The 26,929-nt window shown below is 35.5% G+C and overlaps 2 protein-coding genes and 1 long non-coding RNA gene across 3 annotated transcripts; 2 read left to right on the forward strand and 1 right to left on the reverse strand.

The window, feature by feature from the left end:
- Positions 1-11,160: 11,160 nt before the first annotated feature.
- Positions 11,161-11,649, forward strand: LOC130994166 (uncharacterized). Its single transcript, XM_057919198.1, has 2 exons — positions 11,161-11,289; positions 11,365-11,649. Exons 1-2 carry the CDS (start codon positions 11,161-11,163, stop codon positions 11,647-11,649), a joined length of 414 nt encoding a protein of 137 aa, XP_057775181.1.
- A 9,009-nt stretch (positions 11,650-20,658) lies between these two features.
- Positions 20,659-21,843, forward strand: LOC130996218 (uncharacterized). Its single transcript, XR_009092440.1, has 2 exons — positions 20,659-21,083; positions 21,603-21,843. It is a non-coding gene; the product is annotated as an uncharacterized LOC130996218 (long non-coding RNA).
- A 2,222-nt stretch (positions 21,844-24,065) lies between these two features.
- Positions 24,066-25,930, reverse strand: LOC130994167 (uncharacterized). The gene is made up of 5 exons (XM_057919199.1): positions 25,411-25,930; positions 25,260-25,288; positions 24,678-25,195; positions 24,549-24,636; positions 24,066-24,437 (listed from the first exon to the last, which is right to left on the reverse strand). Exons 1-5 carry the CDS (start codon positions 25,928-25,930, stop codon positions 24,066-24,068), a joined length of 1,527 nt encoding a protein of 508 aa, XP_057775182.1.
- Positions 25,931-26,929: the final 999 nt, after the last annotated feature.

Genomic DNA, 26,929 nt, shown 5'->3' on the forward strand with positions numbered 1-26,929 from the left:
TTGCGAAGGTTTTAAAGGATTTGTTTGCTTATTTTGTTACTCTTATGGTTTTCTTTTTCATTTATACAGATTAATATTCTGGTGAGATACAAATAAAACTAAAAGCTACTATATAAGTAGGAAGATTGACTTTCTTAAATCATGCACAAAACAAAAGTACGCGGAATTGTGGAAACTTAAGCTACAAATATATTATCCAACAAAGATTGCGGGCTTGCTTTCGACCCCATCAGAGATGAAGCCCAAAATAATGAAACCTAACCATCACCAAAACATATTTTCTACTACAATTTTTTTTAATCATCCTGGACCGCCATCAGATGAGTCCACCACATTTTTTACGTGCACCTCACTCTGCCCTTAAATTCTATCGCCCCTAAATTTTTTAGATTGTCTTCTCCTTGATTATAAGTTTATCATTAAAAAAATAAGAGAAAAGAAAATATGAATTTTTTTTATCACTTCGATGATCCCCGCTCTTTTTATCTCATATTCTCTTTTTAGTGAAAAAAATATATGAAAACATTATGAAGATAGAGAAAAGTAAGAGAGAGCATGAGAAGATAGAGAGATGAGTTAAATTATACTCCATCTGTCTCACTAATAGCGGTTCGTTACTGTTCGGCACGGATTATTAAAAAAATGAGTTATTAAAGGAAAAAAGTGATAGGAAGTGGTGGAGTCCCACAACTTTTTGTGAAAGAAAGTTATTTTTTTTTGGACTGAGCCATTATTAGTGACACAGACGAAAAAAGAAATTGAGCTATTATTAATGGGCCGGAGAAAGTATATATTTTGAGTGCAAAATCGAAAGATCATAAAAATATATAATATGAGAAAATATTATCACACCTATAACTTGTGAATCGTGATAATATTATCTTGAATTTGAATGAAAAGGTAGGAAAACAAGTTGCTCGGAAAAAATTTCCTTTCTGCTCAAGAAAAATTTTCCAACTAAGAGAACATGTGAAAAGAATGAAAAAATAGGAGAAAATATATGTATTTTACCCTTTTCCATCAAATAGAATGCACCCTTAGCCTAATCCTGCCCAAAATCAGGCCGGTCTGAGCTTGTTTTCGGCGCTCTACCTTGCACCTTGCACGAGAGTAGGGCGGTGGCTGTACCCCCAATTTTTTATTTTTATTTTTTTTAATAGTATTATGTATATTATGTATTAAAATATTTTATAATAAGTGTTCTGCACCCTAAAAAAGCTAGCTGCATTTCCCTTTGCTTCAGGCCTCAGTCCTTGCTTTTGGGTTTTGATCTTTTTTTTTTTCCTCGAATCAATTCAATTTTAAAAAATTGCATGTATTACGTGTTTAATTATTTAAAAGAAAAACTAAAAACATAAACAGATTTGAGAGGTTAAGGAAAAAGGAAAGAACTGACTGCCTACCAAAACTTGATAGTTGAGACTTTGAGCTTTGAGTTGAAGAAAAAAAAAGGGATTATTGCCATAAAATACATCAAGTTTGTTAATTTTCTAATTTATATCATGATCTTTTTTTTTGCCAAAAAATACATGAATTTATGATTTGTTGGTAAAAATCCCACGGCGAGTATCTCCGGCGAAATCGAAACTTATGTGTCATTTACGTGGCTTATGTGGCAGTGTGTGTGTGTGAGAGAGAGAGAGAGAGAGAGAGAGAGAGAGAGAGAGAGAGAAAAGTGTGTGTATGTATGATTTGGCAATTCCGGCAGCCACCTCAGATTAGTTTGGACGAAATTACAACTTATGGGATATCTAAGAGTCAATCATAAATTCATGTATTTTTTGGCCCAAAAAAAGGTCATGATATAAACTAGAAAATTAACAAACTTGATGTATTTTATGGCAATAACCCCCCCCCCCCAAAAAAAAATACTTTTTTCATTTTAATTTGTTGTATCCAAATTCAAAATCATGGATCCTCACTGCACGAGCGCGACTTATGGCGGAAATATAGTTTCGTTGGATTCGGTGAAAGCTCAATATATTAGTTCAGTTTATTAAAATTTGAATGTCAATATGTAACGCCTCATAAACAATTTCGTGAAAAAAGATAGTTTAATTTGAGTCCTAAACTGACATTTTCTTATACTATATGTATGCTACGAGTAGGCAGTTTCTATTCTTTTTCTTTTATCTCTTACACAACATACTATTTTACCAAGTGTATACGATTGAAAGATGTCTTATTCACCTCGCATTCAGATCCAATTTCAAACATGATATATTAAATGCTTGATTTTACAATATTTCATCCACAAATAGTGTTTGTAATAATAGCATCCAATGAGATCCTACTTGTAATAAATATGAACAGATCTTCTAAACTTTCACCCACAACGCAAACCTATATACATCAGTCACCTGACATTTCATGAATAAAATATTTATCTTTAATTTTATAATGATATATGATACTTATCCTATGTAAAGTCTTTAAGATTTAAAATCACATGAAAACTATTCCAGAAAAGGAAAACAGGAATATGGTTGAGAAGCAAGGAGTAGTAGGATTGAAAAGCAGATAGCTAGGAACTAATACTAGCTATTATCTCCGTCCCATTATAAGTGACTCAAAACTTTTCGGCACGAAAATTAAGAAAATGTGTAAATTGGTTAAAAGTAGTTGGCCTACACCTTTTTGAGGGTTAAATTTTTGAGTTAATGGGCTAAGTTAGCCTTTCTTGTATAAGAAAAAGAAAAAATATAAAAATATGGAAAAATTAGCCTTTTTTTATGTTTGATATAAACGCACAATTTACCCTTAATATTGTTACACACTTTTTTCACAAAAGTGTGTAATAACGTAAAAGTGTGTAATTGCGAAAAAGTGTGTAACAATGTAAAATACCCTATTACACACTTTTTAAAAATTATGTAATAATCGCAAAAATCGTGTAATAGTATTTTACACTGTTACACACTTTTTCATAAAAGTGTAATAACGTAAAAGTGTGTAATTGTGAAAAAGTGTGTAATAGTATATTTTATACTGTCACACTAAAATGATATTTTGGTCAGAAATGCTATTATTTTCATATTTTTATTTGTATGGCTAAAATTTCTTATGACTAAAAGGTTTTGGCTACATTTGAGTGCTGCCTTTAAATTTTTCTATTTGGAGAAATAGGCCACTTATAGTGGGATGACCTAAAATAAATACATGCCACATTTAGTGGGGCAGAGAGAGTAATATTTTCCATTATATATAAACTCTTCCAAACCAACAAGAATGACCAATAATTTTTCTACTTGTAGAATTTGAATCACCTTCTCAACTCAAACTATAACAATGCCACAAACTATGAATCATACGTTTTTATAGTACACAAATTTTCCTCTTTGCAGATACAAATGATAATGTTTCTTTACACATATAATAATGATTCTCTAAGATAATACTATATCTTTATATATTACAGTTATAGTAGTATTTTTATGACAATTGTAAATTATATAAAAAATAATGGTTCAGATTTTTCCCAATTATGCAATACAAGTGTGCCCTATTCGACATGAAATGAATTGTGATAATTTAATAATAAGAGAAATAAACTTAAAAAGAAGTGGAGAAACATGTGAGCATGCAAGAGCAATAGAGTGAAAGGCCAAAAAAATTGACCGGCGGCCTCGACGGTGAAGCCATGTAGGCTGCTTTCCAACCCTACGAATAGACCCAATTTCTCTTATTTGAAATTGACATGACAAGGTCAAAACTCTCATTTCAATCTTTCATCAATATTCCCTACTTATTAATTAGTATTTCAAATACTATATTACTATCACCTTAATATATTAATGTTGCATGAGATGAGATGAGATGAGCCTCTATCAACCAAATCTTCATTTTCATTTTCAATTTCAAGCGTTTAGCAGTCTTCAGATTCTCATCAACTATCTGCTTTTATTTTACTCTTAACTAATTAAACTCGATTTTATGTTTGACCATTTTTCAAAAACTATATATCTATTTGGGGGAAGTAGGGGGTTTTAATTATAATCGAATATACTATATATACCGATATAATTGAGATATACATGCTAGTTTTTTAGTTTTTTTTTTTCACGTTACAATATGAGTATTTTTTTTAACACTATTTTGAAATGTTCACGACATTAATTAATTATATTTATATTACAAGCTATCTAGCTAACTGTTACTGACAGATCATGTATAGTTATATGTACATGAAGTTTGGTGGAATATTTCTTACCCAAACTATTAATATGGTGATACTAGATAGAAAACTGAAATATTTAGAGAGGGAGAGAGAGAGAGACAGGAATCCTGATGCGTGCAAGAATTGCCTGAAGTTGGGAGGACAGAGAAAGAAGGGTGATTTGGCAATAATATGGAAATGCAATTGGTAAATGCAGAGAATAATTATGAGGAAAGACAAAAGGCATTGCAGTGTAGCTACTAATAATAAATAAATACTACTGTATCTTCTGTAGTTTCTTGGACATATTTATCATATTCTGATGGAATTTCCATCATTCCTTCTGCCACCCCACCCTATTTAATGCCCCCACCCCCAATTAATCTTTTACATAATACTACTGTTTCACCCTCTATATTAATCACCTAGCTACGTACAAAATAAATTTACGATCTTTATATAAAACGACTTTACATATATATATATATATATAGATAAGAGCATCTGCATTGAGATTACATAATAGCTTACTTGACGAGGGGACCACATTGAGTAAGGAGGACCGCATTGAAGTTACATAATAGCCTATATTTTTTTTAGTTTTGATTATGCATGCTTTTCATTTAAATTTACATGCTTTAGCTGATTTTATTACACGCGTGAAAACACGCGCCGAATTCACACTCATTATCGGGTCACACGATCTATCATGTAACCCTCGTGTAAGGGGAGCCTGCAATGCATTACACGATCTCTACTCGAGTAAGTAGAGGGGATCGTATAATGCGTTGCGGATGCTCTAAGACTTGCATAAACATAGCTAGTATATGACTTTTATGCGTTAATCTCAGTTTCGAAAAAGATTTGAGTAAATCGAATTAGTTGTTGCTTAGTGATACTTCTAATCTTTACCCAATTCTCATTTTATCAATTAGAGGGTGGTTGGCTCTAGCTTATTTTAGAGACCTTATAAACTCTAATAGTTTATAAGAATCAAAATATTTAAATAATTGAGCTTATAAAGTATAAACAATATTGTGAGCTAAAGAGAGAAAATCATGGTTTGAAGTGATACAAAATTGTAATGGTATATGAGGGATAATAATAAATAATAGTAAAATTATTTTTATAAAAAGATTATTGCTTATAAGATTTTTATTAGAGAGAGAAAATCGAAAATAGATGAAATTAAAATGATAGTATATAATAAATTTAAAAAATTATAGTTGAATTATTTTTGTAAAATGAATGTTGCTTACAAGAAAATGAGAAAATAAGTTGGGATGGAGGAATTTATTTTTTTAGGAGCTTATAAGCTTTTAGAGCTTAAATTTACAGCTTATAAGCTCTTTAATTATAAGCTTATTTTGCCAAAAACTTCCAATGAGCTTATAAGCTCTTAAACAACTTATAAGTTGTTTTGAAGAACTTATAAGCTCGGCCAAACACCTTCTAAGTCTTGTGTAAGATAATAAGATAGGTTATAATTTAAATTTGAAGAAAATAAAATATTAACAAAATTAAAAATAAACTATTTAAAAATAAGCTTGAATCCGAAGATTTGAGTTAGTAAATCTGGAGTCGTCAAACAATTTGACCCAAGCTTTTCAATATGATTATAAAAGAAAATCAAATAGAGAGAGAAACTCGGTAAATAGTAGCATCTGATACGCATTCTGCGTGTGTGTGATATATAATCTTGTAGTAAAATGATAAGACTGCGCTCACGCTCAGCCATTTAGATTTTGTCTTCACCAAATGATTATAATAGATTTAGTTACTTCGTCGATTATGACTATACAATCAAACAGGTTAATTTTTTTTCCAATCTATAATAAGAATAAATAGTTGAGGGTGGACCTATTCCTAGGCCAGTCTTAATTTTTGAATAGAAAAAATCAAGGGTAATAATTGAATGTTATCCTAACGACGTCCCTACGTTTGACAAACTATAGTTTTCGATTGATATTTCTGACAACTCAAATTTCGCAATAGTTTGACATGCATTTAAAAAATAATTCCTCGTCCAAAAAAATACTATATATCATATTAAATTTAACACAAGTTATAGTAAAATAGTGATAAAAGGTCTCCCTATATTAAAATGAGTATTTTTTTATAAACTAGCGTCAAATCCGTCGAAATTCGACGGGACGGGAATCATTTTATGTCATTATTTATAATTATTTTATGTTATTTTTATTACTATAGCATATGAAATAATTTACATATAAATTATTTCTTTAATTAATTTTGATATGATCAAATTAAATTAGTAATACAATATTTGAAATACTAATATTTATCTTAATCACTTTCACTAATTAAATGTAGGTTGTGATAATAGACATACATTTTTATATAAATATTCATTTGATGAAGTTTATAAAAAGTTGATGTGGGATTGAAAATTTTAGAAGAAAAAAAATATGTAAATTTAAAGTATGATATGATGTACGATTGATGTGTCGCATATGCTGTTAATCGTATATCGATAATATTTACTCTCTCCGTCCCTCAAACATTTTCCTTTTTTTTCCTATTTTGGTTCGTCCCCAAAACATCTTCCTAACCTATTTTTGGAAATAATTTCACTTTTTGTGGGACTCGTTCTCCACTTTCATTAACTATCACTCTTATAATTTCACTTTTTGTGGGACTCATTCTCAACTTATCAAATACATGACTAACTTTTATTAAAATCCGTGTCATCATATCTTAGGAAAATGTTTGGGGGACGTAGGGAGTTTTAAGTTTGTTCAAATTCTTTAAATTTGACGGATAAGAAATAATTTAACTAAACATATGTCATCTGAGTATCGTCTCATATGGACCTAATAAGACCAGAAAATCATATGGAGCTCTAAAGACCACATATGACATTTGAACGTTAAATTTTTGAAAATCATATTCTTTGGAGTTTGAAATACCACATTTGAATTTTGGGCATCATCTTGTATGGAGCTTGAAGATTATAACTTACTTGTGAGTATCATTTTATCTATAATTTGTGAAACTATAAGTAAGTTATGAGAATAATCTCGTCTCAAACTTTAAACAACATCGTCAAATTTGAAATCATATTCAATTATATATATATATATATATAGTTAATTATTTAAGTAAATACATCTATATATAAACGTATTATATATATACATATTAATTTGTGAGTATGATGTGATAAACTTAAACTAATATTATATAATAAAATAAAATACAAATATAAATCTTTTTTAGATATGGAATTTGATTAAAAATTTAGAAAAAAAATAAGAATGAATGCATATTGAAGAAAATTAAAATAGAGTGATTATACGGCGCCACTGTATGATAAAATTTATTTTGCTATTATATATATATATATAGAAGATAGATTGGGCATAGGCATGCATTTTATTTATTTATGACATTTAGTTGAAAAATATATTTTCTAAAAAATGAACTGACATTTGAATTGATTGTTTTTCGTGGATTAATTTATTGGTATACTTTATTTAAGTTTTAGTCACACTTGGAACAATCTCAATTAAGTGGGTATAAGGATTCCTATTATGGATGCCATCATTTTATTAAGTTAAATTTTTTGGGTGAAAAAAAGGTGGATTGTGAGGCATGATGAGTTCTTAGTTGGTCATTGAGTATAATTTTATACAATTATTTAATAGTACAAACTTTATCTAATAGTTTTATATGATTATTTAATAGTATAGAATTTATCTATAAATTTATATGATTATTTAATAATTTTTAAATGTAAAAATTGATTAGAAATGTATAAATAAATAAAAATGAATGAGAATTGAGGAAAATTAGAATGAAGTGATTATACGATGCCACGTAGAATATGATTTATTTTGCTATAATGTAAAAAATGATTACATAAGTAAATAAAAAAGTTTGAAAGATCGCACGATACTCAAACCTAAGAGCTCAGATCTTGAACATTAACCTCCTACCACTACACGTATTAAAATGAGTAATTAATTAGGTGTGGGAGGATTGTGGTCATCATCCCGAGCGTCAGGCGTGGGAGGTCGGTTTATGGAATGCCTTCTACTCCTATAACTATTCCATCAAAATCCAAAGTCAAGAGATCACATTTGCAGGTTCACTGATGTTTGACGATGAGACTACTTTTGAATTCCCTTTTCCAATTCTAGCCCACTATGCCATTAACAAATTTTATTTGATTTTATTTTGAATAATTAATTAATATTCTTGAATTTTCAACTAGATCTATGATTCACAATTAAAATTAGAATTTACAATTGAATCGTTAGTGTTGGTTGTGAATTCGAATTTTAAAACTAGAATTCACAACCAGTTTGATGAATCACAACTGAATCGTTACTGTTGGTTGTGAATTCGAGTTTTAATTAAAACTAGAATTAACAACTAGTTTGATGCAAGTGCTAGTTGTGAATTCGACTTGGTTGTGAATTCGTGGATAATTTTTAAGTTTTTTTATGTGGAGGATAAAACGGTAAGTGTAGCCAATTTTTAAATTTTTTATTTGAGTGAAAATTTTTATTATTTCAAAGTGACTATTTTCAAAATTCACTTTATTATATTTATATTTTTTTATTTTATCAAATAAAATAATATTAATTATAAGTAGAAATGTATTCTTTCTACTATTTCATATTAAAAAACATGATAATACTTCTTATCGAATAAGAAAATTAAAATTCTGATATGAAGTCTGAAAGGATCTTGCATGATTATTTGAACAATATAATATGTCCATATTAAATATGCCACGTGAGATCTTTTTAGGTGTACGAAATACTATCACTTCAGTATACTCTTATAAACTTATTGAAAGATTGAATCTTTATATAAAGGGTAAATTTAGTTTAAAATCATAATAAATTTTCAAATTTTAGTTTTTCCCACAAACTTTCATTCTTGTTTCAAAATACAAAATAAATCATTTTTTTTGGAATTTTCATAGTGTGACTTTCCAGCGAATTTTTTGAATGACGTGGCTCCGAATTTGAATGATGTGGCATATTTAAGGGTTAAGTATCACTTTTTCCCTCAATGTTGACACCCATATCGCCTTTAACACCCTAACGTCAGAGTTGACGTTGTTTACTACCTCAACGTTTCAAAATTGAAGCAAAATGCCCCCACGTTTTAACGGCCGCCCGAAGCGCAGCTCTAACATGATCAAGCACCGTTAAAACGCAGGAGACAATTAGATTGTCATGTCACATAATTTCTATATAATTACATTGTATTGCCACGTCATTTAAATTTTTGATCGGAATCTGTCATCGTGGAAAATTTCAAAAAAAAAAATTATTATGAATTTTGAAACAAAAATGAAAGACTGTGAGAAAAATCAAAATTTAAAAATTTATTATGATTTTATACCAAATTCATCCTTATATAAATGAGGCCATTATTGAAAAAACAGTCAAAAGGGTTGGGACATAAAATAAAGCATGTGTGTTGAGTTCTCCAGCCGACATACCAACTTCTAGAATATCACGAGTAAGGTAATTCGTGGTTGTCTCAATGGATGAATGAAGCTCAAACATCATGTTAGTGGCAAATGCATTTAAATAGCATCAAAATATTTGGTATTTTTCAGAAAACTCCAAGCAATTACAATTTGTGGGGAAATTAATTTGATTTGTAATCCGACATCGATTCTTTATTTGCGTGACTACCTATAGTGTTTGTGATCTTTAAATAAAACGATACAATATTTTAACATTATATACTAGTATATGTTAAAGTACAATACAATATCGATAGATATTGCTGTTTAGATCAATTAATTAAAGGATTAATTATATATAAATTACTGAATTTTCAAAACACTATCATTTTACATATAAAATTTTAAAATTTCTGCATTAACATTTAGGCCTGGGAATCGGGTCGGGTTCGGGTACCCTACCCAAAAAAATCGGGTACCTGAACCCGAAAATCACAAAAACCCTATACCCGACCCCGACCCCGACCCCGAAAACAAAATCGGGTACCCGAATACCCGAGTCGGGTATTCGGGTACCCTAAATTACCCGGTCAAAGAAGTTTGTTAATAGAAAACAGTCAAAACACAATTCTAACAAGTCTCTCTAATTCTAACAAGCTTCTCTGGAAATGAATTCTGGAAATGACAACGAATTCTAACAACTAACAAGTCTCTCTAACCACATTGACATCAATGACAAGGAAATTTGGAAATAAATTCGAAATCTGTATTAAAAAAAAAGAAGAAGAAGCTCACCTGTAGAAGCTGTCGTCGGAGCTCGAAGGCTGCACCTGCACGGCTGCTGCTGGCGGCGAACGGCGGGGCGACTGCTGACTGGGGCCACGGGCGAGGGTCGCGGTGGGAGTTGCGGCCTCGTGGGAGTTTGGGACTGGGGAGGCTGGGACGACTTGCGAGGGGCGTTGCCTCCCACGCCGGGCTGGAGACTGGAGTGGCGAGTGGGGTGGCCGGGCGGCGGGCGGGGCTGGACTCTGGAGTGAGAGATTAGGGCCGGCTGGGACTTGGGAGTTTGGGAATTGGGATGATTTGGGAATTGGGGAGGACGCCGAAACAGAACAGGGGCCAGGGTTTAGTCATTTAGTTTTCATATTTAATTTAAGGGCAAAGGTGCAGATTGGTCCCTGAACTCGACCCCCCTAGAGCGTTGACCCCCCCCACACTCGACCCAGGCGCAAAAACCTCCCCCATAGTCCATGAAAATTATGCAACATTAATCCACGAACTAACGGCCCGCTTCACGCCGTTTCTTCATTATATATATATTTTTTTATTTCAAATAGGGTCCCACAACCAACCAATTGCAACGGTAATGTAATTACAATTTAGAGTTGAAATAGCAAGAACCCTAATTTTCGAATGGTTCTTCCACAAATTGAGAGAAATCAACGTCTTCTTGCGGAATTGGGTGAGGGTTTCTTCAGGATATTAGTATTCGAACTATATCATGAGTTCGAACTCAGGTTTCAGGTCTTGTTCGTCGCACGGTCGCCGGCAGATGGAGAACGAATCTGAGGTGATGTATTGTCATTGCGAAATTGGAAGCAAGAGGTTGAAAGCTTTGAGAATGACTTCATGGACGAACGATATTCCGGGGAGAAGGTTCTATGGGTGTAGAAATTGGAAGGTACGTCACTTGTTTTCATCACTCATTTGGTTGTGGTATATTGGTAGAAATAACACAGATTCATATCTTTTGCAGACCAAAAATTGTGGTTTTTTTGATTGGTATGATGAACCAATGTCTGAGAGAGCTAGGGAAGTTATTAACCATTTGAAGAATGAAAATATGAAGCTTGTGAAGATGCATGAAAATTCGACCCCACCCATGGATATTGAAGCAGAAATTGGTCATCTTCGGACTGAAGTTGAAGCTTGGAAAGAAGAGTCAAGGGTTGTTAGAAGGAAAAGTCGATTTCTTATAATAGTTTTGATTATATCTTGGTTTGTGATGATGAAGCGCTTGAAAGTAGTTATGCCTAAGTGATGTATCTTGCTTTGGTTTGAAATGAAGTAATGAAATTTATCTTCTATTCCAATTTGATCAAAATTATATGAAAAGAATGAGATAATCATAAGTGCAGCCTGTTGGTTGAATGAGTGACATAATCATAAGTTCATCCACACTTATTGGAAAAGACAGAATGAATACAACAAGCATATTCTGAAATTCATGAACATCCATAAGCATAATCATATGTTTTGATCAAAAACTGCCTTCCAACATCCATAAACATAATAAACATAAACACAAGTTCACAAACTGTCTTTCAACATCCATAAACACTCTGTTTTGATAAAAACAAAAGAAAACACTAGCAAAATCCAATTGAAAATGCCTTTTCAACAAGTGGTTCTGGATCCAAGTGTTGAAATGACATTTTTTCCGCTAGGACTTCTTCTAAGCATGGGTTCTTCATTCACAGATTCTGTCTTTCCTCTTGGTGCTTTAAATGCCTTTCTTTGATGTTTCTTTTCTTTCACAGAGTCTGCAGTTGATGTGCTCTCTCCTCTCTTCCTCTTCTGTTTCTTTACCTTAGCTTCATTAGGTATAGGGAACCTTGTGTTTGGATCTGCCTCCTTCGGTGTGCCTTCATCTATGACAATTGATTGTGATCCTCCAGGCTGTGTAACCAATACAATATCTAGTTAGTTTAACATTACAAATCAAAGTCATTGTTATAAAGTCATGGATAGTGAAAATTACATTAAGGATCGGTTTCCCACTGTCAAGATTGACATAAAGGCCTAATCCAGCCATTTTCTTACTGGTTTTTGTTGAAGTAGAAGCCTCTGATCTGTTGCTTATCTGTATTTATGAAAGAAATTAGTAAGTAACCGCAGTCATAGCAAAATTAACTGCATAGGAATAAAAGGAGATACCTCTTTAGGCCTTTGAGGGCATGAGTCTTTCTTGTGGCTTGAACTTCGACAGATACTGCAGTGTTGTGTCCTTCCCATTCTTGAAAGCTTATGCTTTAGCTTAGGCTCATTTGGAGCCCTCACTCTGTTTTTCTTTGCTCTTCCCACCCTTTTTTCCACCGGTGGCAGCTCAATGGCATCTTTTGTTGGATTTGTATACTGTAAAGCAAGAACGTTTTATGCTTGTATACAATGTTTCCTGTTACCACTGTTTAATCTCCTATCTGATTGTGTTCATGATTGCACATGTATGTCCCTTATCTCTTTATAAGTAGATTATATGGTGTGTTGTAGATCACAGAAGATCATATAATTGGAATAGCCTTAAGAGATATAAAAATGATCACAGCCGAGATGACTTCAGGACGAGTCATTGGTTTAGGCTGCGTTATAGATGGAAGTAGTTTGTCTTGACTACTTGTCTATACTGGTACGTCATTACGTATTGATAGGACCACAGTGAGATGTATTCTTCTATCTGACTTAAGTGAAGAATCAAAGATCTCGGTGACTTATAAGATCTTAATACTAATAAGATTCCAAATATATATGTTGATTCGTATATCACTTTGATTTACTATGGGTGAGAGTTATATAGTAACTTGAGTACTCTGTATCTTGGGTGATAGCGGTCAATGTATGATATTTGGTTATCTGTATTAGTACCCGTATCCGATATAGGATAATGACATCCCCTTAAGGAGCTCAATAATGTTTATTGCGCTAAACCCTGCAGGTTGATTAAGTTCAGGCGCAATAATAAGGTTTGAGTGGTACTACTTAAGGATTACAAAGAGATTAATTAATTTAAGCTGTCAGAGCTCTAATTAATTAATGGATGTCGGATATTTTAAATACGGGGATTTAATAAGTCTAAATACAAGCCCCGACTCATCACCGGCAATAAAGGGGTAAGTCAATATTGGTTCTCTAGTGGAATGAACTAATATTTATAAATTAATTATGGTCTGGGCTGACCATAGATAATTAATTTATTTGAGGCCCATATTTATTCCTTGTATTTGGTCCCTGGACTGGCCCAAAGTCTCCTAGCCCTAGAAGAGCTAGAAATCGCCCCACCCTAAACTGGCGCCCCCTCTCTCTGTATTTTATTATAAAATACAGCTGTCAGCTCTCAGGAAATACACACTGATAAAATTAGGGTTTTTGAGAGCTGTGAGAGGCGCAGGAAACGTGTGGAGATTTCTGGCTTGGGACTTTCACAGTTGTTGTCCATCCAATGGTGAAAGCTGAGCGGGATACAGTTCAGAAGATCAGAATTGGAGTCATTCGATTCGATCATCGACAGCCTCTGCATACACTTTTCAAGTAAGTATTCCTAACACCAATGTGCAGCTGTTAAATTCATAGGAGCATGTTAGGATTAATCGTTGTATGATAAATTAATAATAATCCAAGAAACGATCATCGGACAATTAGAGTATTAATTCAATTTAATATTCCTTCATCTTTCCAGTTGACATTCCAGAATTTTTGACCAGGAACTGGTTGAATGGTATGTTCATAGCATTTGTTGTACATATCCCTATGGAACCATTAGCTCATGATAGAGAGAGGGTCAAGGGAACTTGAGTAGAATGCAGCTATTGCATGAGGGCTGGGTACTCCAATTAATTCCCACAACCTACATGTACATTTTCTAGTATCTACAAAGACTATATGCTTGTCTTCTCCATCACTTATTTCATATCCATGATCTCCATTCCACAGTACATTACATTCCATCGATGCACTCTTGTTTTCTTCAAGAAATTTAATGGCATTGGGACACCATTCAGTTTTCCAATGATTCACAGCTAACTTCCTATCCTTTATCCTAGACATAACCATTAGCCTAATATCTTCTAGCATTGATACTATTGGCTTATGCCTAGCATCTGAAATGCTTGAATTAAAGGACTCACTGATATTGTTGTCCACCATGTATGTTGAACACCTAGAGCTTTGAAAAGCTCTGCACCAATTCTCAGGAGGGTATTGAAGAAGATCCTGAGCTGCCTTCTTGTTGATTGCTGAGATTTTTGCCAGGTTCACCTTGAACTCCATCGGGTAAGAGCTCCAGGCTGCAATCCAGAACCTTTTCTTGAGCTCTTCTCCCCTCCATTTCTTGCTCCAGTTTGCATATATATGCCTTGCACACCACCTGTGCTCAGCAAGGGGTGTGATTTCCTTGACAACCTCCATCAATCCCTATGCAAGATACAAGTTAAAACATGATTCGAATCACACAATAGATATTAACTTATGGGAACTTGAGAATAATACCTTTTGCATGTCTGACATTATTGTGACTTCATCACCTTCTTGCAGATTGAGTTCCTGCTTCAACAACATCATAAACCACCTCTAGTTGTTCTTGTTTTCCTTGTTGACTACTGCCCAAGCTATGGGAACTATGCCATCGTTCCCATCCTTACCCACAACAGTCAACATACACCCAAAAGTCACTCCCTTCAAGTGGCAGCCATATAGAGATATTAACTTCCTACACCCACCAAGCCAGTTCAACTTACATGGTTCTAGCATCACGAAGATTCTTTTAAATACTCTCCTTCCATTCTGCATATGCTCAGTAGAAAGCTGAAGTTCCATTTTACTACCAGGCATTGAAGTTTTAATTATCTCACAATATGCATACAGCCTATTGAATTCCTCCTTGTAACTACCCTCTAACTTACAGATTATCTCTTTCTTTGCCCTTTTGCACTTATGCAAACTTACATGCAACTTGAGATGGTCTTTCATATGACCTTGCATGTCTTTGGAAGTAAATTTAGGGTTCCTATAAACTGCCTCTTTAAAATATTTGGCCAGATATGATTGGCTGGCTGCAGGGACTTCTCTTTGCTTGCTACAGGTGTGGTCTGGAACTAGGGTCTTCACAGCTAGGCCCTCAACATCCCCATCCTTAGAGATATGCATAAAAAATGGACATTCTTTCTCATTGATGCATACTACTCTAATCCTAGCTTTCTCATTTTTCACCCACTTTAATTTGTAACCAAACTTGACAGCATAAACATTGATGGCTTCCCTAGCCTCCTTTGCCCCTGCAAAGGTCATCCCTAACTCAAAGTCACCCATTTCCCCTCCTTCAATAGTCCCTACAAGCTGATCTATACTCTTGTAATCTTCATCACTATCCCATTCTTCTTCACTGTATACACTTGAGTTTTCATCATTTTCCACTTCCTCATTTTCAACTGCCTCACCACTCCGAGGTTGCTCATTTTCAACACCCTCATTTTCAGCTGCCTCATCTTCTACCCAACTATCATTGAAATCAATATCATCAATACCTACTGCCTCATCACCAGGTAGTGAATTACCCTCTGCCCTCTCCTTTTGATCTACCCCATCACCAGGTCTCTCAGCACCCTCTGCCCTCTCCTTTTCATCTACCCCATCACCAGGTCTCTCAGCACCCTCTGCCCTCTCCTTGTCATTCTCTTCTAAGAACATCTCACGATGTATAAAAGTAGGCATAGGATTGTGCTCATGATCTGCAAAAAACTGAATCTCTTCGTGGCCAAGTAATTCTAGGTAATCAATAACCTTAGCACAATGGATGGGATCTCTTAGGGGAATTAGACCCTTATCTATGGTGTAGTCTTCATCTAACGCATAAACTGCTTTTGGTTTAGAACCATAACATTCCTCAAATTCAGCAAGGATTCTTTCTAAAGTCATACTTTTTATTGTGTCTTTTATTTCTTTATGATTATAACCATCATACATCCATTCACCATTTTCATCATCTATTTTCCAAAGACCCCTCCAATGGAAAATAAAAAAAAACTATAGGATTCGACATGCTGCACAATAACACAAACAAGAAGAAAACAACTTAGGTTTGCATGCTCTGTAAAAAAGACAACCATACTTTGAAGTTTAGCCATCACTTACCTAGTTTCGACAGATGCTTATGTGTTTATTGTAGTCGAACAAAAGATTGCTGTGAAGAATTTCGCCAAGAATCGTCGGCTCCTTCTCCGATTTCATCTCCCAAAGTTTGAGTATTCGAATGTGAAGGAAACTCTTCACATTCTGCCTTTCTTAATAAAACCCGCGCAATTGGTTGGTTGTGGGACCCATTTGAAATAATAATAAAAAAAATATATAATGAAGAAACGGCGTGAAGCGGGCTGTTGGTTCGTGGATTAAGTTGCATAATTTTCACTATGGGGGAGGTTTTTGCGCCTGGGTCGAGTGTGGGGGGGTCAACGCTCTAGGGGGGTCGAGTTCAGGGACCAATCTGCACCTTTGCCCTTAATTTAATTAAATAGTTTAAAATTTATTAATTAAAATATCGGGTAATTCGGGTATACCCGATACCCGATTGGGTATACCCGATACCCGATTATTTCGGCCCCTAAATACCCGATCCTGAATTAATTCAGGATCGGGTATAGGGTACCCGATACCCGATTTTTTTGGGTCGGGTATCGGGTACCCGATTACCCGATCCTGAACTTCCCAGGCCTATTAAAATTATTCAATTATTAATTTAGTTTAATTTTTCATATTCTATAACTTTTTAGTGTGGTACATAACATAAATATGTTCATTAGATATAAACATGCTCGTGTGGCATTGATATGACCGCGTGAAATCATAGAACTAATTAAGATCGTAGTGCATAGTTGGGTGGAGACGACGTCGTTTGAAACACAAAGTTTGGCCGAAAATGGAAGAGTATGCAAAATAAGAAAAAAAAAATAATTGGATAATTTTAAGTGTTAATAGGCAAAAATGCCCAAATCCTTAAGTTTGATATTATTAAACTACGATTTTATATAAAAACGAAAAGAAAAAACCTAAAAAAACCCTTGAAAGCACATGAAAAACAGACTAAGGGCCGAGCCTCATTAAAACATTTTTATGGAAAACCCAAAGGGAAAAATCGTAAAAAGAAAAAAGAGTACTCGTCTACAAGGCGAAAAAGAACGAAGGAAAGAGCGGAAGAGAAAGTTTCCGGAACTCCGGCCTAACCATCGTCCCCAAACAATCTCGGCTCTAATCCCATGAAAACCAAAACCCAAACAGAACGGAAGGCAAAAAGGCCGGTGAGACGTCGTTGCCAATGCCAACCTTAAATGAACCCAAACCAAAAGAAGGGAAGGTACAAGGTCGGTTATAACTTATACGCTGTCGCCGTAAGCACCCCCACAACCAACCACCCAACCTGTAACACCCCGTACTTTTCCTATGATGTGAGATAGTGTCTTAACACTATTGAGAGAACTGAGATGTCGAGATTGCGAGACTTTTTTTTTTTTATGATTAGATAAGACAGATTGTCTTTTAAATAGAGATACGAGTGACTAAACCGAGGATAGAGTTAGAATGATGAGATTCGAGAAATGAGCTGAGATAGAGATGCTGATTGAATTAAGTTGAGATTTTATTTCCGATTACCGGGAATAAATTTAACAGATACTGAGTTATCAGAGTTTGATTGACCTATTAAAGAGAATAGGTATAATGAGTCTGACCTAAAGTCGAGGAAGAAAGAGTGAGAACCCTGATGATAAGAGTCGGTCCGAGAGATGTCTAGATTGTTTGTGTTTGCCGACTGCCTTGATGTGACATTATGTGAAATTACGTGACTAATCGATTATGTGATTTTCGTGATGTGTGTCACTGTGACCGAGTTATTATGATTTTTATTCGAGACCTTAGCATTTGGAATTTTGATTGAGTTTCCAAAGCAAGTATGGGTTATTTTTATCGAGAAATCGAATGACGCCGGTTTATGAAAATTTTTCCGGGCATAATATTTTTTTTAAAATTATTTTTTCCTACGAAGAGGAATATTATAATTGAGTGAGTGCACTAATAATAGTGCTATGATCATTATTTTGGTCACATGAATAATTATACTATGGTATTTTATTAATGAGTGACTTTACCATAGTTTTGTGATTTTTATTTAATCACCCTTCACACTTTATTTAATTCCCCATACCATATGTTATATGTCTCAATTTTGCTAAGTATGGAATTGAGAGAGTAGAGATTGAGAGTATAGAGGATGAGAGAGTGGAGATGAGAGTGTAGAGATTAGAGAGAGATTAGAGAGAGAGAGAGAAAAGATTAGAGAGAGAAGAGAAAAGATTAGAGAGAGAAGACCATTAATTACCAAATATTGCATAAGATATGCAAGATCAAACTCAATCTTGCAAAAGCCAAACCTCTCTCTCCCTCACTAAATTTTCGGCCACCCCTCTCTCCCTCACTACAAATTTTCGCCCAACACACATACATACACTCATCTTCTTCACCTCACACTTCCACCATTTTCCTCCATTAGAGCAAACCTTCGAAGCTTCCAACAAAATTACCAAACACCTCACATCACTCTAAAACTTTCCATAAACACTATCTATCCTAAATTGATCAAGAAAATCCTTGAAGAAGAAGCTCCAAAGTAGAGTGAGAAAGTGAGAAACTTTGGTAAGAACTTGGGTGAGTAACCATGTCCTTCCTAAAATCTTGTTTGGAAGATGTTATGTGAGTGTATTTTTGAAAGATGAGCAAGAAAATCACCCCTTCCTTTTCCTTTCCAAATTTTCGAAAAAAGGGTCTCCACCCTTTCAAAAATTTTTCTTTTTCTTTTCTTGTTTGGGGGTGAAAAATGAGAGTTATATGATGTGTATTGATGTTTGATATATGTTGTGAAATATGTGTCTTTAGATGTGAAATCTTTGATGGAAGTTAGTTTACCCCAAAAATGGTAACTTTTGAGTTAATGAGTTAAATGATGAATTGATGATATAAATGAGTCTATGAGGTGTAGATGATGATGATTGATGGATTAATTTAAGTATATGATGTCAATTGGAGTTTTGATGTAAGTTAGTTTGCTAAAATTAGGGATATGTGTATATATGCCCCTATTTGTGAATTGATGGTTTTGATGTGAGATTAATTGGTTAAAAATGAAAGATCTATGAGTAGATTAAAGATTTGTATGTGTTTGTAAAAATTTCAAAGAGTTAGTTAGTAAAAATTAGGACTTTTTAGTCTATGTGTTATTTAAGTGTTTTTGCTTGGGATATATGTTTTTAAGCATGATTGTAGTGTCTTTGTATTTTTGATTAAGTCTATTGTAGGCTAAATAAAATTTTGGCTAAGTTTAGTTTGTATGATTTTTGAGTTTTTGTATGATGTGAGTTTGATGCTTTATAAAATGAGGTTTATTTGCTCTATGATCATTATGAGAATTTTATCCATGTTTTGCTAAGAGTTTTATGTTGGTACATGGATTTTCATAAAGATGTAATAAATATAGTTTTTACGATAAAAAGAGAGTAAATATGAGAATAATGAGTTATATGATGAGAATGATCATATTTGAGTATTTGAGAAATTTCGAGCATGAAATTGAGAAGGAATTTGTTAGATATGTTCGTTGAAGTGTTTTCTATGAGATTTGAGTGGATGATGAAAGAAAAGAGTCGAGATTGAGTATTACGAGTATTTTGATGTATTTGAATGTTTTTAAGTGCTTTAAGTGCTTAAAATGAGTTTTGATGTATTTGCTTTGTATAAATGTTGAGTTGAGCATGTTTGCTTGTGTGTATGTTTCGGAGTCGTTTTTCACGACCCACTGACCTACTGTTTTCGAGGGGTTCTTGACACCCAAACACCCTGAAAATTTTATGGTAGGTATATTTGAGAGTCTTGAGCACACCGGTAAAATTTCAAGTCATTTGGACTTCGTTTGATATTTTTATAAAATGTAAAACTAAGACTGCTACATTCTGTCGAATTGTTCGGTGAGTAGCCAATAGAGTCATCGTTTCCAGTAGCTTTCCTTAGCATTCGGGAACCCAAATTTTTATGGTTGAGACCTGAGTGTCTTAGCTAAGTACCCACAAAATTTCAGACCGTTTTGACAACGTTTACTATTTTTCAAAAATCAAACTTTTCGGTTGCTAAAAACTGCCGATATGGTAGACTGTAGTAAAACAGTCATATCTCCTAAAATACTTGGAGTTTTTGATCCTACTTTTTTTAAATGAAACTAGACTCGAAGAGGTTTCTTTTGGTATGAGTTACGACCCCAGGAGAGGTCTGTACAGAGTCTGGTGAGGTTTTAAAGTTGAGTCAGTGCAGAGTAAAGCTTGTTTTCGACTTGTCTATGTGTGTTTTAATATGCCTAAGTGTTTATACTTGTTTATGTGCTTGTTTGCTATAAGTTTGAGTCGAGTTGAGAGTTAAGTCGAAAATTGGACGTGTGAATCCTTAGAAGCCAAGTATACCTAGGGATTGAGTTTTAACGGGTAAATAGATGTTGAGTGAGAAGTTAGAGTAAAGAAGAGATTGGATTTAGAATTTGAGTTTCTGACTAAGGTTTGTTTTATCACATGAACCTTCGATGACGATGACGATGTGATGATGACGTATGAAGGCCCGAGCGAGACGAAGAAGTAAGTTGCCTGATTTCTTTCCAGAATAAGCGAAGGACTTCAGGTGGGCAATATTTTGAGTATAAACATATTATCCGAGTTTTCTAAACTGATTTAATGATATAATGATGTTATGAGATTAACAAATGTTTTGAGATAAATGATATTTGAGAACTGTTTGACTTGCCAATTTTTGATGTTGAGCTTGTGTGTTACCCTCTACTGATGAGACGAATTCGGTCCTGCCACAAGCGGGATTTTGTGCACAGAGGTGACTGTGAGCCGTCTTCGGGTCGGCCGGTCACGGTACTTGAGAGGGAGGCCTACTTCTCAGTACCTTAATTATAATGATGAGTTGTAGATGCGGTACATACATGACGTATACTTTGTCTGCAGACACTTATTTATGATGTTAATTATGAAAACTGCATGCACAGATTCTTTTAATACTAATTTATTTCTGTGTGTTGCTGAGATATGGCAAGCTTCAAACCTATAGCTCTATGAGCACCTTTCTTGTTTTTCGGCATTTGCCCACTGAGTATTATGTACTCACGCCCTGCATGTATTTCTAAATGTGCAGGCTAAGCTGGGAGTGAGATTGGACTGGTGCTGATGGGGGAGAGTTTCAAATGATGTAAATTAAATTACTATTTTGCCTCTATGATAATAGAGTCTTGATGTTTGAATTACTTAGTTTCTTTTGAGATCAAGCAATACACTCACGGTTATGTGTCTTCATACATATAATCGGTTCGCCTTTTGCTGCGATACTCTGCAAATTATGCTTCCTTATGAAAAATAAACTATACGCGTTTTGTTTTTGTTCGTGAAATTCCTGATAATTAAAAAGTTATGACAATGTTGACGATTTTACCCTTGGGCTAATTTTATGAAGTTTTTCCTTAGCATGTTTTTACGTGAGCTTCCGCATGACGTTCACCTAGTTCTTCTTATCTTTTATTCTTTAAAAATAGTCGTATCGATACTCGTACCCCACTATTACTAGTGTCGGGTCTGCGGGCTGCGACACAACCAAACCCCACAAAAAGTAGAAAGGATAGCTACCCGGCCGGTTATATGCCGTCGCTTTAAGCACCCCACTGCTGTGAACCCAAGTCAAAAGCTACGGAGGATTAAAACCAGAGTTAAAATGTTTTGGCCGGTGAGACTCCGTTGCCAAAAACTAACCATCCACAAATGCACAAACCAAGAAGACGTAAACCACAGGTAAGCAGCAAGGGTAGCTACATGGCCGGTTATACGCCGTCACCGCAAACACCCCTCTGCCTACCAATAGCTCTGATCTCTGCAATGACCTCTGAGCTCTGATCTGATCTTTGAGCTGCAAGCTCTGGCCTCTTCTCAGGCCTGGGACTGCTAAATCAAAGCTCTGCTCTGCTCTGAACTCTTCCCTTAACTCTGTGTTTTCTGCTCTGACCGTGGAGCTGCGTTGCTCTGGTATCTGCTCTGACATCAGAGCTACTCTGCTCTGTCCTCTATGCTGCTCTGCCGTAATCTTTGCTCTGACCTCATGGTCTGGTCTCTGCTCTGACGTAGCTCCAGTCTCTACTCTGACCTTTTGAGCTTCTCTGCTATGGTCTCTGCTCTGATCTTTTGAGCTGCTCTGCTCTAGTATCTGCTCTGCCCTCAGAACAGCTCTGCTCTGCCCCTCTAATATGCTATGTCTTATGCGCTGCTCTGACCTCAGAGTTGTTATGCTCTGATCTCTGCCATGCCATTTGAAATGGGCTGCTCTGCTCTGGTATCTACTGGTCTATGCCCTGCCATTTGAAATGAGCTGCGCTGCTCTGGTCTCTGCTGTGGTCTCTGCTCTGACCTTTGAAGTGATCAGCTCTGGAATCAGAGTTGCTCTGCTCTAGTATGCAGAGGCTTCTGAGCTGAAAACATTGACTGTCCTCATCAACGTTTAATGCGAACCGCACTATGAGTCGCCATATCCATAACAACTGCCGACTTAATTTCCTCAATCGCATAGGGCCACCATCCATCAAGTCGATCCTGATTAGCCATAATATCCGCAACTCGATTTCCCTCACGGAAAATTTGCGACACCTGCAAGTGAAAATCGAACAGTTTGGCTAGCATTTGTTTCCAGAGAGCAACAAAACGCCAAGGAACATCCACTCGTCTAGAGTGAAGAAGCCGGACCACATACTCCGAATCTGCTTCAACCCGAAGATAAAGCCAACCTCGATTATGAGCAATTGAGATTGCGTGAATAAGAACCAACAACTCAGCTTCAAAGGCAAACCCAAGACCACCCAAAGTGAAAACAACAGCGTACCCAACCCCAGCTGTCTCGGAAAACCCCTCCAGCCGCAATATTACTTGGCGACCCATGAGCTGACCCATCTGTATTCACCTTCATCCAACGAACAACCGAAGGCCACCAATGAACCTCGATCAACGTAGGCGGGGGCATAGCTCTGGTAGGTACTCCAAGACTACGAAGAATAAGATAATCCGACCAAGAGTTATTGGAATGGCCCAACTTTTTAAAATTCAAATCCAACTCCTTAAAAGTAACTTTGAGATAGCTAGTAATCATCTTCGCATGAAAATCCGACTCCTTAAAGATAACCCGACTGCGGCAATCCCAGATTTTCCACAATAAATTAATGACACTAGCCTTCCAAAAAGAACGAATCAAAGAACTAAATTCCGAAGACCAAGCCATAACAAGCAAGTTGTGAATATCCGCACATTGCATAAAATCCATTTTTTGAAACCAATCTAAAAACTCACCCCACATTGGTTTAATAACATCACATTCCCAAAACAAATGATTGATAGGTTCTTCAGCATTCCCACAAAGGACGCAACGATTGGGACCATGCAAACCCCGACGAATAAGACCATCAATAGTCGGCAAACGCTGATGGATAATACGCCAACACACAAGCGAACGTCTTTTTGGAATAAAGCGCTCCCAAATCCATGTCCCCCATGAAACTTTAGGGAAATCATGGCTTGTATGCGCGTAAGCCGTGGCAGCCGTCACCTCTCCACTAACCGAATGTTTTCAGTATCGCGTGTCCTCGTCACCACCCACATGAAGCAATAAAATATCAATGACAATATCAGGATAGGTAATAATAAAATCTTCAGTGAAATTCCATATCCCATCAAAAAAATAATCATCCACGGCCTGCTTCAAAAAGTCATGCATGAAGTGAGGTACCTGCAGCTTGTCCGTCAATCTATACCCTAGCCAGTCATCACACCAGAACATCGTGCTAGCTCCCGAACCAATATACGAATAGGAGTCGTCAACCAACTGGTTCACATGATCATGAACACTCGTCCACACAGGAGAAGACCCTAGATTATGCTTAGCATAATTGAAAGAGTTGAGATATCTCGTTCTTAAAATATCGGCCATAAAATCTTTGCCCTGCACCATACGCCATGCCATTTTCATCAAAAAACTGGTATTCATGACAGAGAAAGAACGCACTCCTAACCCTCCCTCCACACGTGAGCTGCACACACGTGACCAACTGACAGAGCAAGAAGGGTTCGTATCAATGCTTCCGGACCAGATAAAATTACGACAACATCGATCTAGACTATAAATCAGAGACTTCGGCCATCTGTAAATCATCATAGAATGAGTGTCAGAACTCTGAATAACAGAACGAACCAAACAAATGCGCCCAGCCATAGAAAGATGAAGCCCCTTCCAGCGAGCAAATTTCTGAAAGTGCGATCATGAATGGCAGCAAAATACGAAGCCCTAATCCGACCAACAAAAAGAGGAACTCCCAAGTAGGTAACCGAAAGCCCTCCCATAGAAAACCCAAGATTGCGCAAAATACCATGTTTCAGCGCCGGTGAAACTCTATTTGCGAAAAAAATGCGAGACTTCTCCAGGCTGCAGATCTGCCTAGAAAGATCTCCATACAAATCCAAAATCTCCTTGATTTTCCGAGCATTCTTCACAGAAGCTTTGCAGAAAATCAGAATATCATCCGCATAAAGGAGATGCGTTGGGAAGTGCGCAGAGCGGCTAAAATCCATGGAAATCAGATACCTCGACTGCACATAATTCAAGAAAAGGTGGTTGAGCACATCCTCAGCAATACCAAAAAGAATAGGCGAAAGGGGGTCCCCCTGCCTCACACCACGGGAGCAAGCAAAATACCCACTAAGCTGTCCATTGTAAAGAATAGAAATACGAGCAGAACTAAAAATAATCGAAATCCACCGAATGAACCTCTCGTGATAGCCATTCACCCGAAGCACCTGTAAGATAAAATCCTAACTCATTGTATCAAAAGCTTTGTGGATGCCAATCTTACTCGCCATGTTGGAACGCCGACCCGTTCTATTCATGCAACTAAAGCCCTCCGACCCCATAGCAATACAATCATGAATGGATGGACCACTGATGAACCGAAACTGATTCTGAGAGACACAAAGAGAGGCAATCCCTCCTAAACGCATAGCTAAAATCTTCGAAACAATTTTAAAGAAGAAATTGGAGAGAATGATAGGCCGGAGATCAACCATAGTATCTACTGCGTCCTTTTGAGGAATAAGAATCAGCGTGCTCGCATTACACCCAGCCGGCAAATAACTATTAAGAAAAAAAGCACGAATGGCCACAACCACATATGCTTTAATAATACTCCAACAGCTGTGAAAGAAGTCACCAGAAAACCCATCCGGACCTGGCGCACTGTTAGCATCCATCCCAAAGACAGACGGCGCAATCTCCTTATCATCCGGAATACTAGTGAGAATTCCGTTCTGCTCCTCAGTCACACAATCATCAATGATCGCTTCAAGCATGCCCCTATCAACTGTGCACGGAACATCATCCCTAAAAAGACTAGAAAAGAAATCAATAATGTGATCTTGAATGACATTCTGATCATAAACCATGACACCCCCAATCTTGAGGTGTTCAATCCTTTGAGCTCTCTTCCGGAACCTGATTAAGCGATGAAAAAAGACGGAATTGCGATGGGTATGCATTGTTTTCAACAAAAAGTCTTACACATCTATGACAAAAGTTGTTAAAGTGTAAGAAAAACATCCATGTCATGAAATTAAACACTGATTTTAGTCACGTAAGTGTTGGAAAAAGTGAAAGATGGTGTACACGATCAAATATTAATTTATTTTTGAATAAAATCAAAGTTTTTAGAATTAAATCATAGGCTAATTAATCAATGGAATATAAATATTAAAAATTAACACAATCAAGATTGGCACTCAAAACACACGACGGTAAAAAAAAACATGTGTCCGACCGAAAAAAACCAGTGTCCGGCCGTGACAACCTTGTGTCCGACCGGCCAGTCGGATAGATTTTTTTTATAATAATTGATTATAAATGACAAATATGATGTGAAATAGCCTTGTCAGTAAAGTATTCACGTCAAATACTCTAATTTCATTGAAATTCACATGAAAATGAAGGAATCTTTGTTTATATATGAGATCTCGACGGACACACTCCATTGCAAACTGTAAAAACACTCAAACTCAACAAAAAGTATAATATTTTCCAAGTGGTGAAGCTATTATTTGTGAATTCTCGCATCCCAAATTTAAAGGTATGTTATTTTACATTTAAAATGTAATTAAAGAAGGGCTAAGTTGGTTATTGTATATTTTCAATGTTTTGTTTGATCGTATGATGTTTATGTGAATTATTAACATATAATAGCATACTTTATGATTTAAAGCTATGTTTTAAGGAATATATGTGAATTAGAGCACATTCTAGCATGTTCTAAAGTATTAATTAGTAATTATTACTTAAATTTTAGTAATGTACATATATTTCTTCATAATTCATGTTAAAATGCTCGAAAACCATCTGTCTGCCCGGACAAGTATCTCTGAAAATGTGTCCGGCCGTGTGTGATTACAAAT

The sequence above is a fragment of the Salvia miltiorrhiza genome, chromosome 7, assembly GCF_028751815.1.
Source record: "Salvia miltiorrhiza cultivar Shanhuang (shh) chromosome 7, IMPLAD_Smil_shh, whole genome shotgun sequence".
In the NCBI taxonomy this organism is placed as follows: domain Eukaryota; kingdom Viridiplantae; phylum Streptophyta; class Magnoliopsida; order Lamiales; family Lamiaceae; genus Salvia; species Salvia miltiorrhiza.

Excerpts from the sequence above, each read along its gene's own strand:
- LOC130994166 (XM_057919198.1), top strand. The coding sequence starts at position 11,161 with ATGGAGAACGAATCTGAGGTGATGTATTGTCATTGCGAAATTGGAAGC. Across the intron at positions 11,290-11,364 it reads ATGGGTGTAGAAATTGGAAG|ACCAAAAATTGTGGTTTTTT; the intron begins GTACGTCACTTG and ends TATCTTTTGCAG.
- LOC130994167 (XM_057919199.1), bottom strand. The coding sequence starts at position 25,930 with ATGGTTTATGATCAGAATGTCATTCAAGATCACATTATTGATTTCTTT. Across the intron at positions 25,289-25,410 it reads TGGTCCATCCATTCATGATT|GTGCTTCGGGTGAATGGCTA; the intron begins GTATTGCTATGG and ends TTTATCTTACAG. Across the intron at positions 24,637-24,677 it reads GCATTTGTTTGGTTCGTTCT|ATGGCCGAAGTCTCTGATTT; the intron begins GTTATTCAGAGT and ends GATGATTTACAG.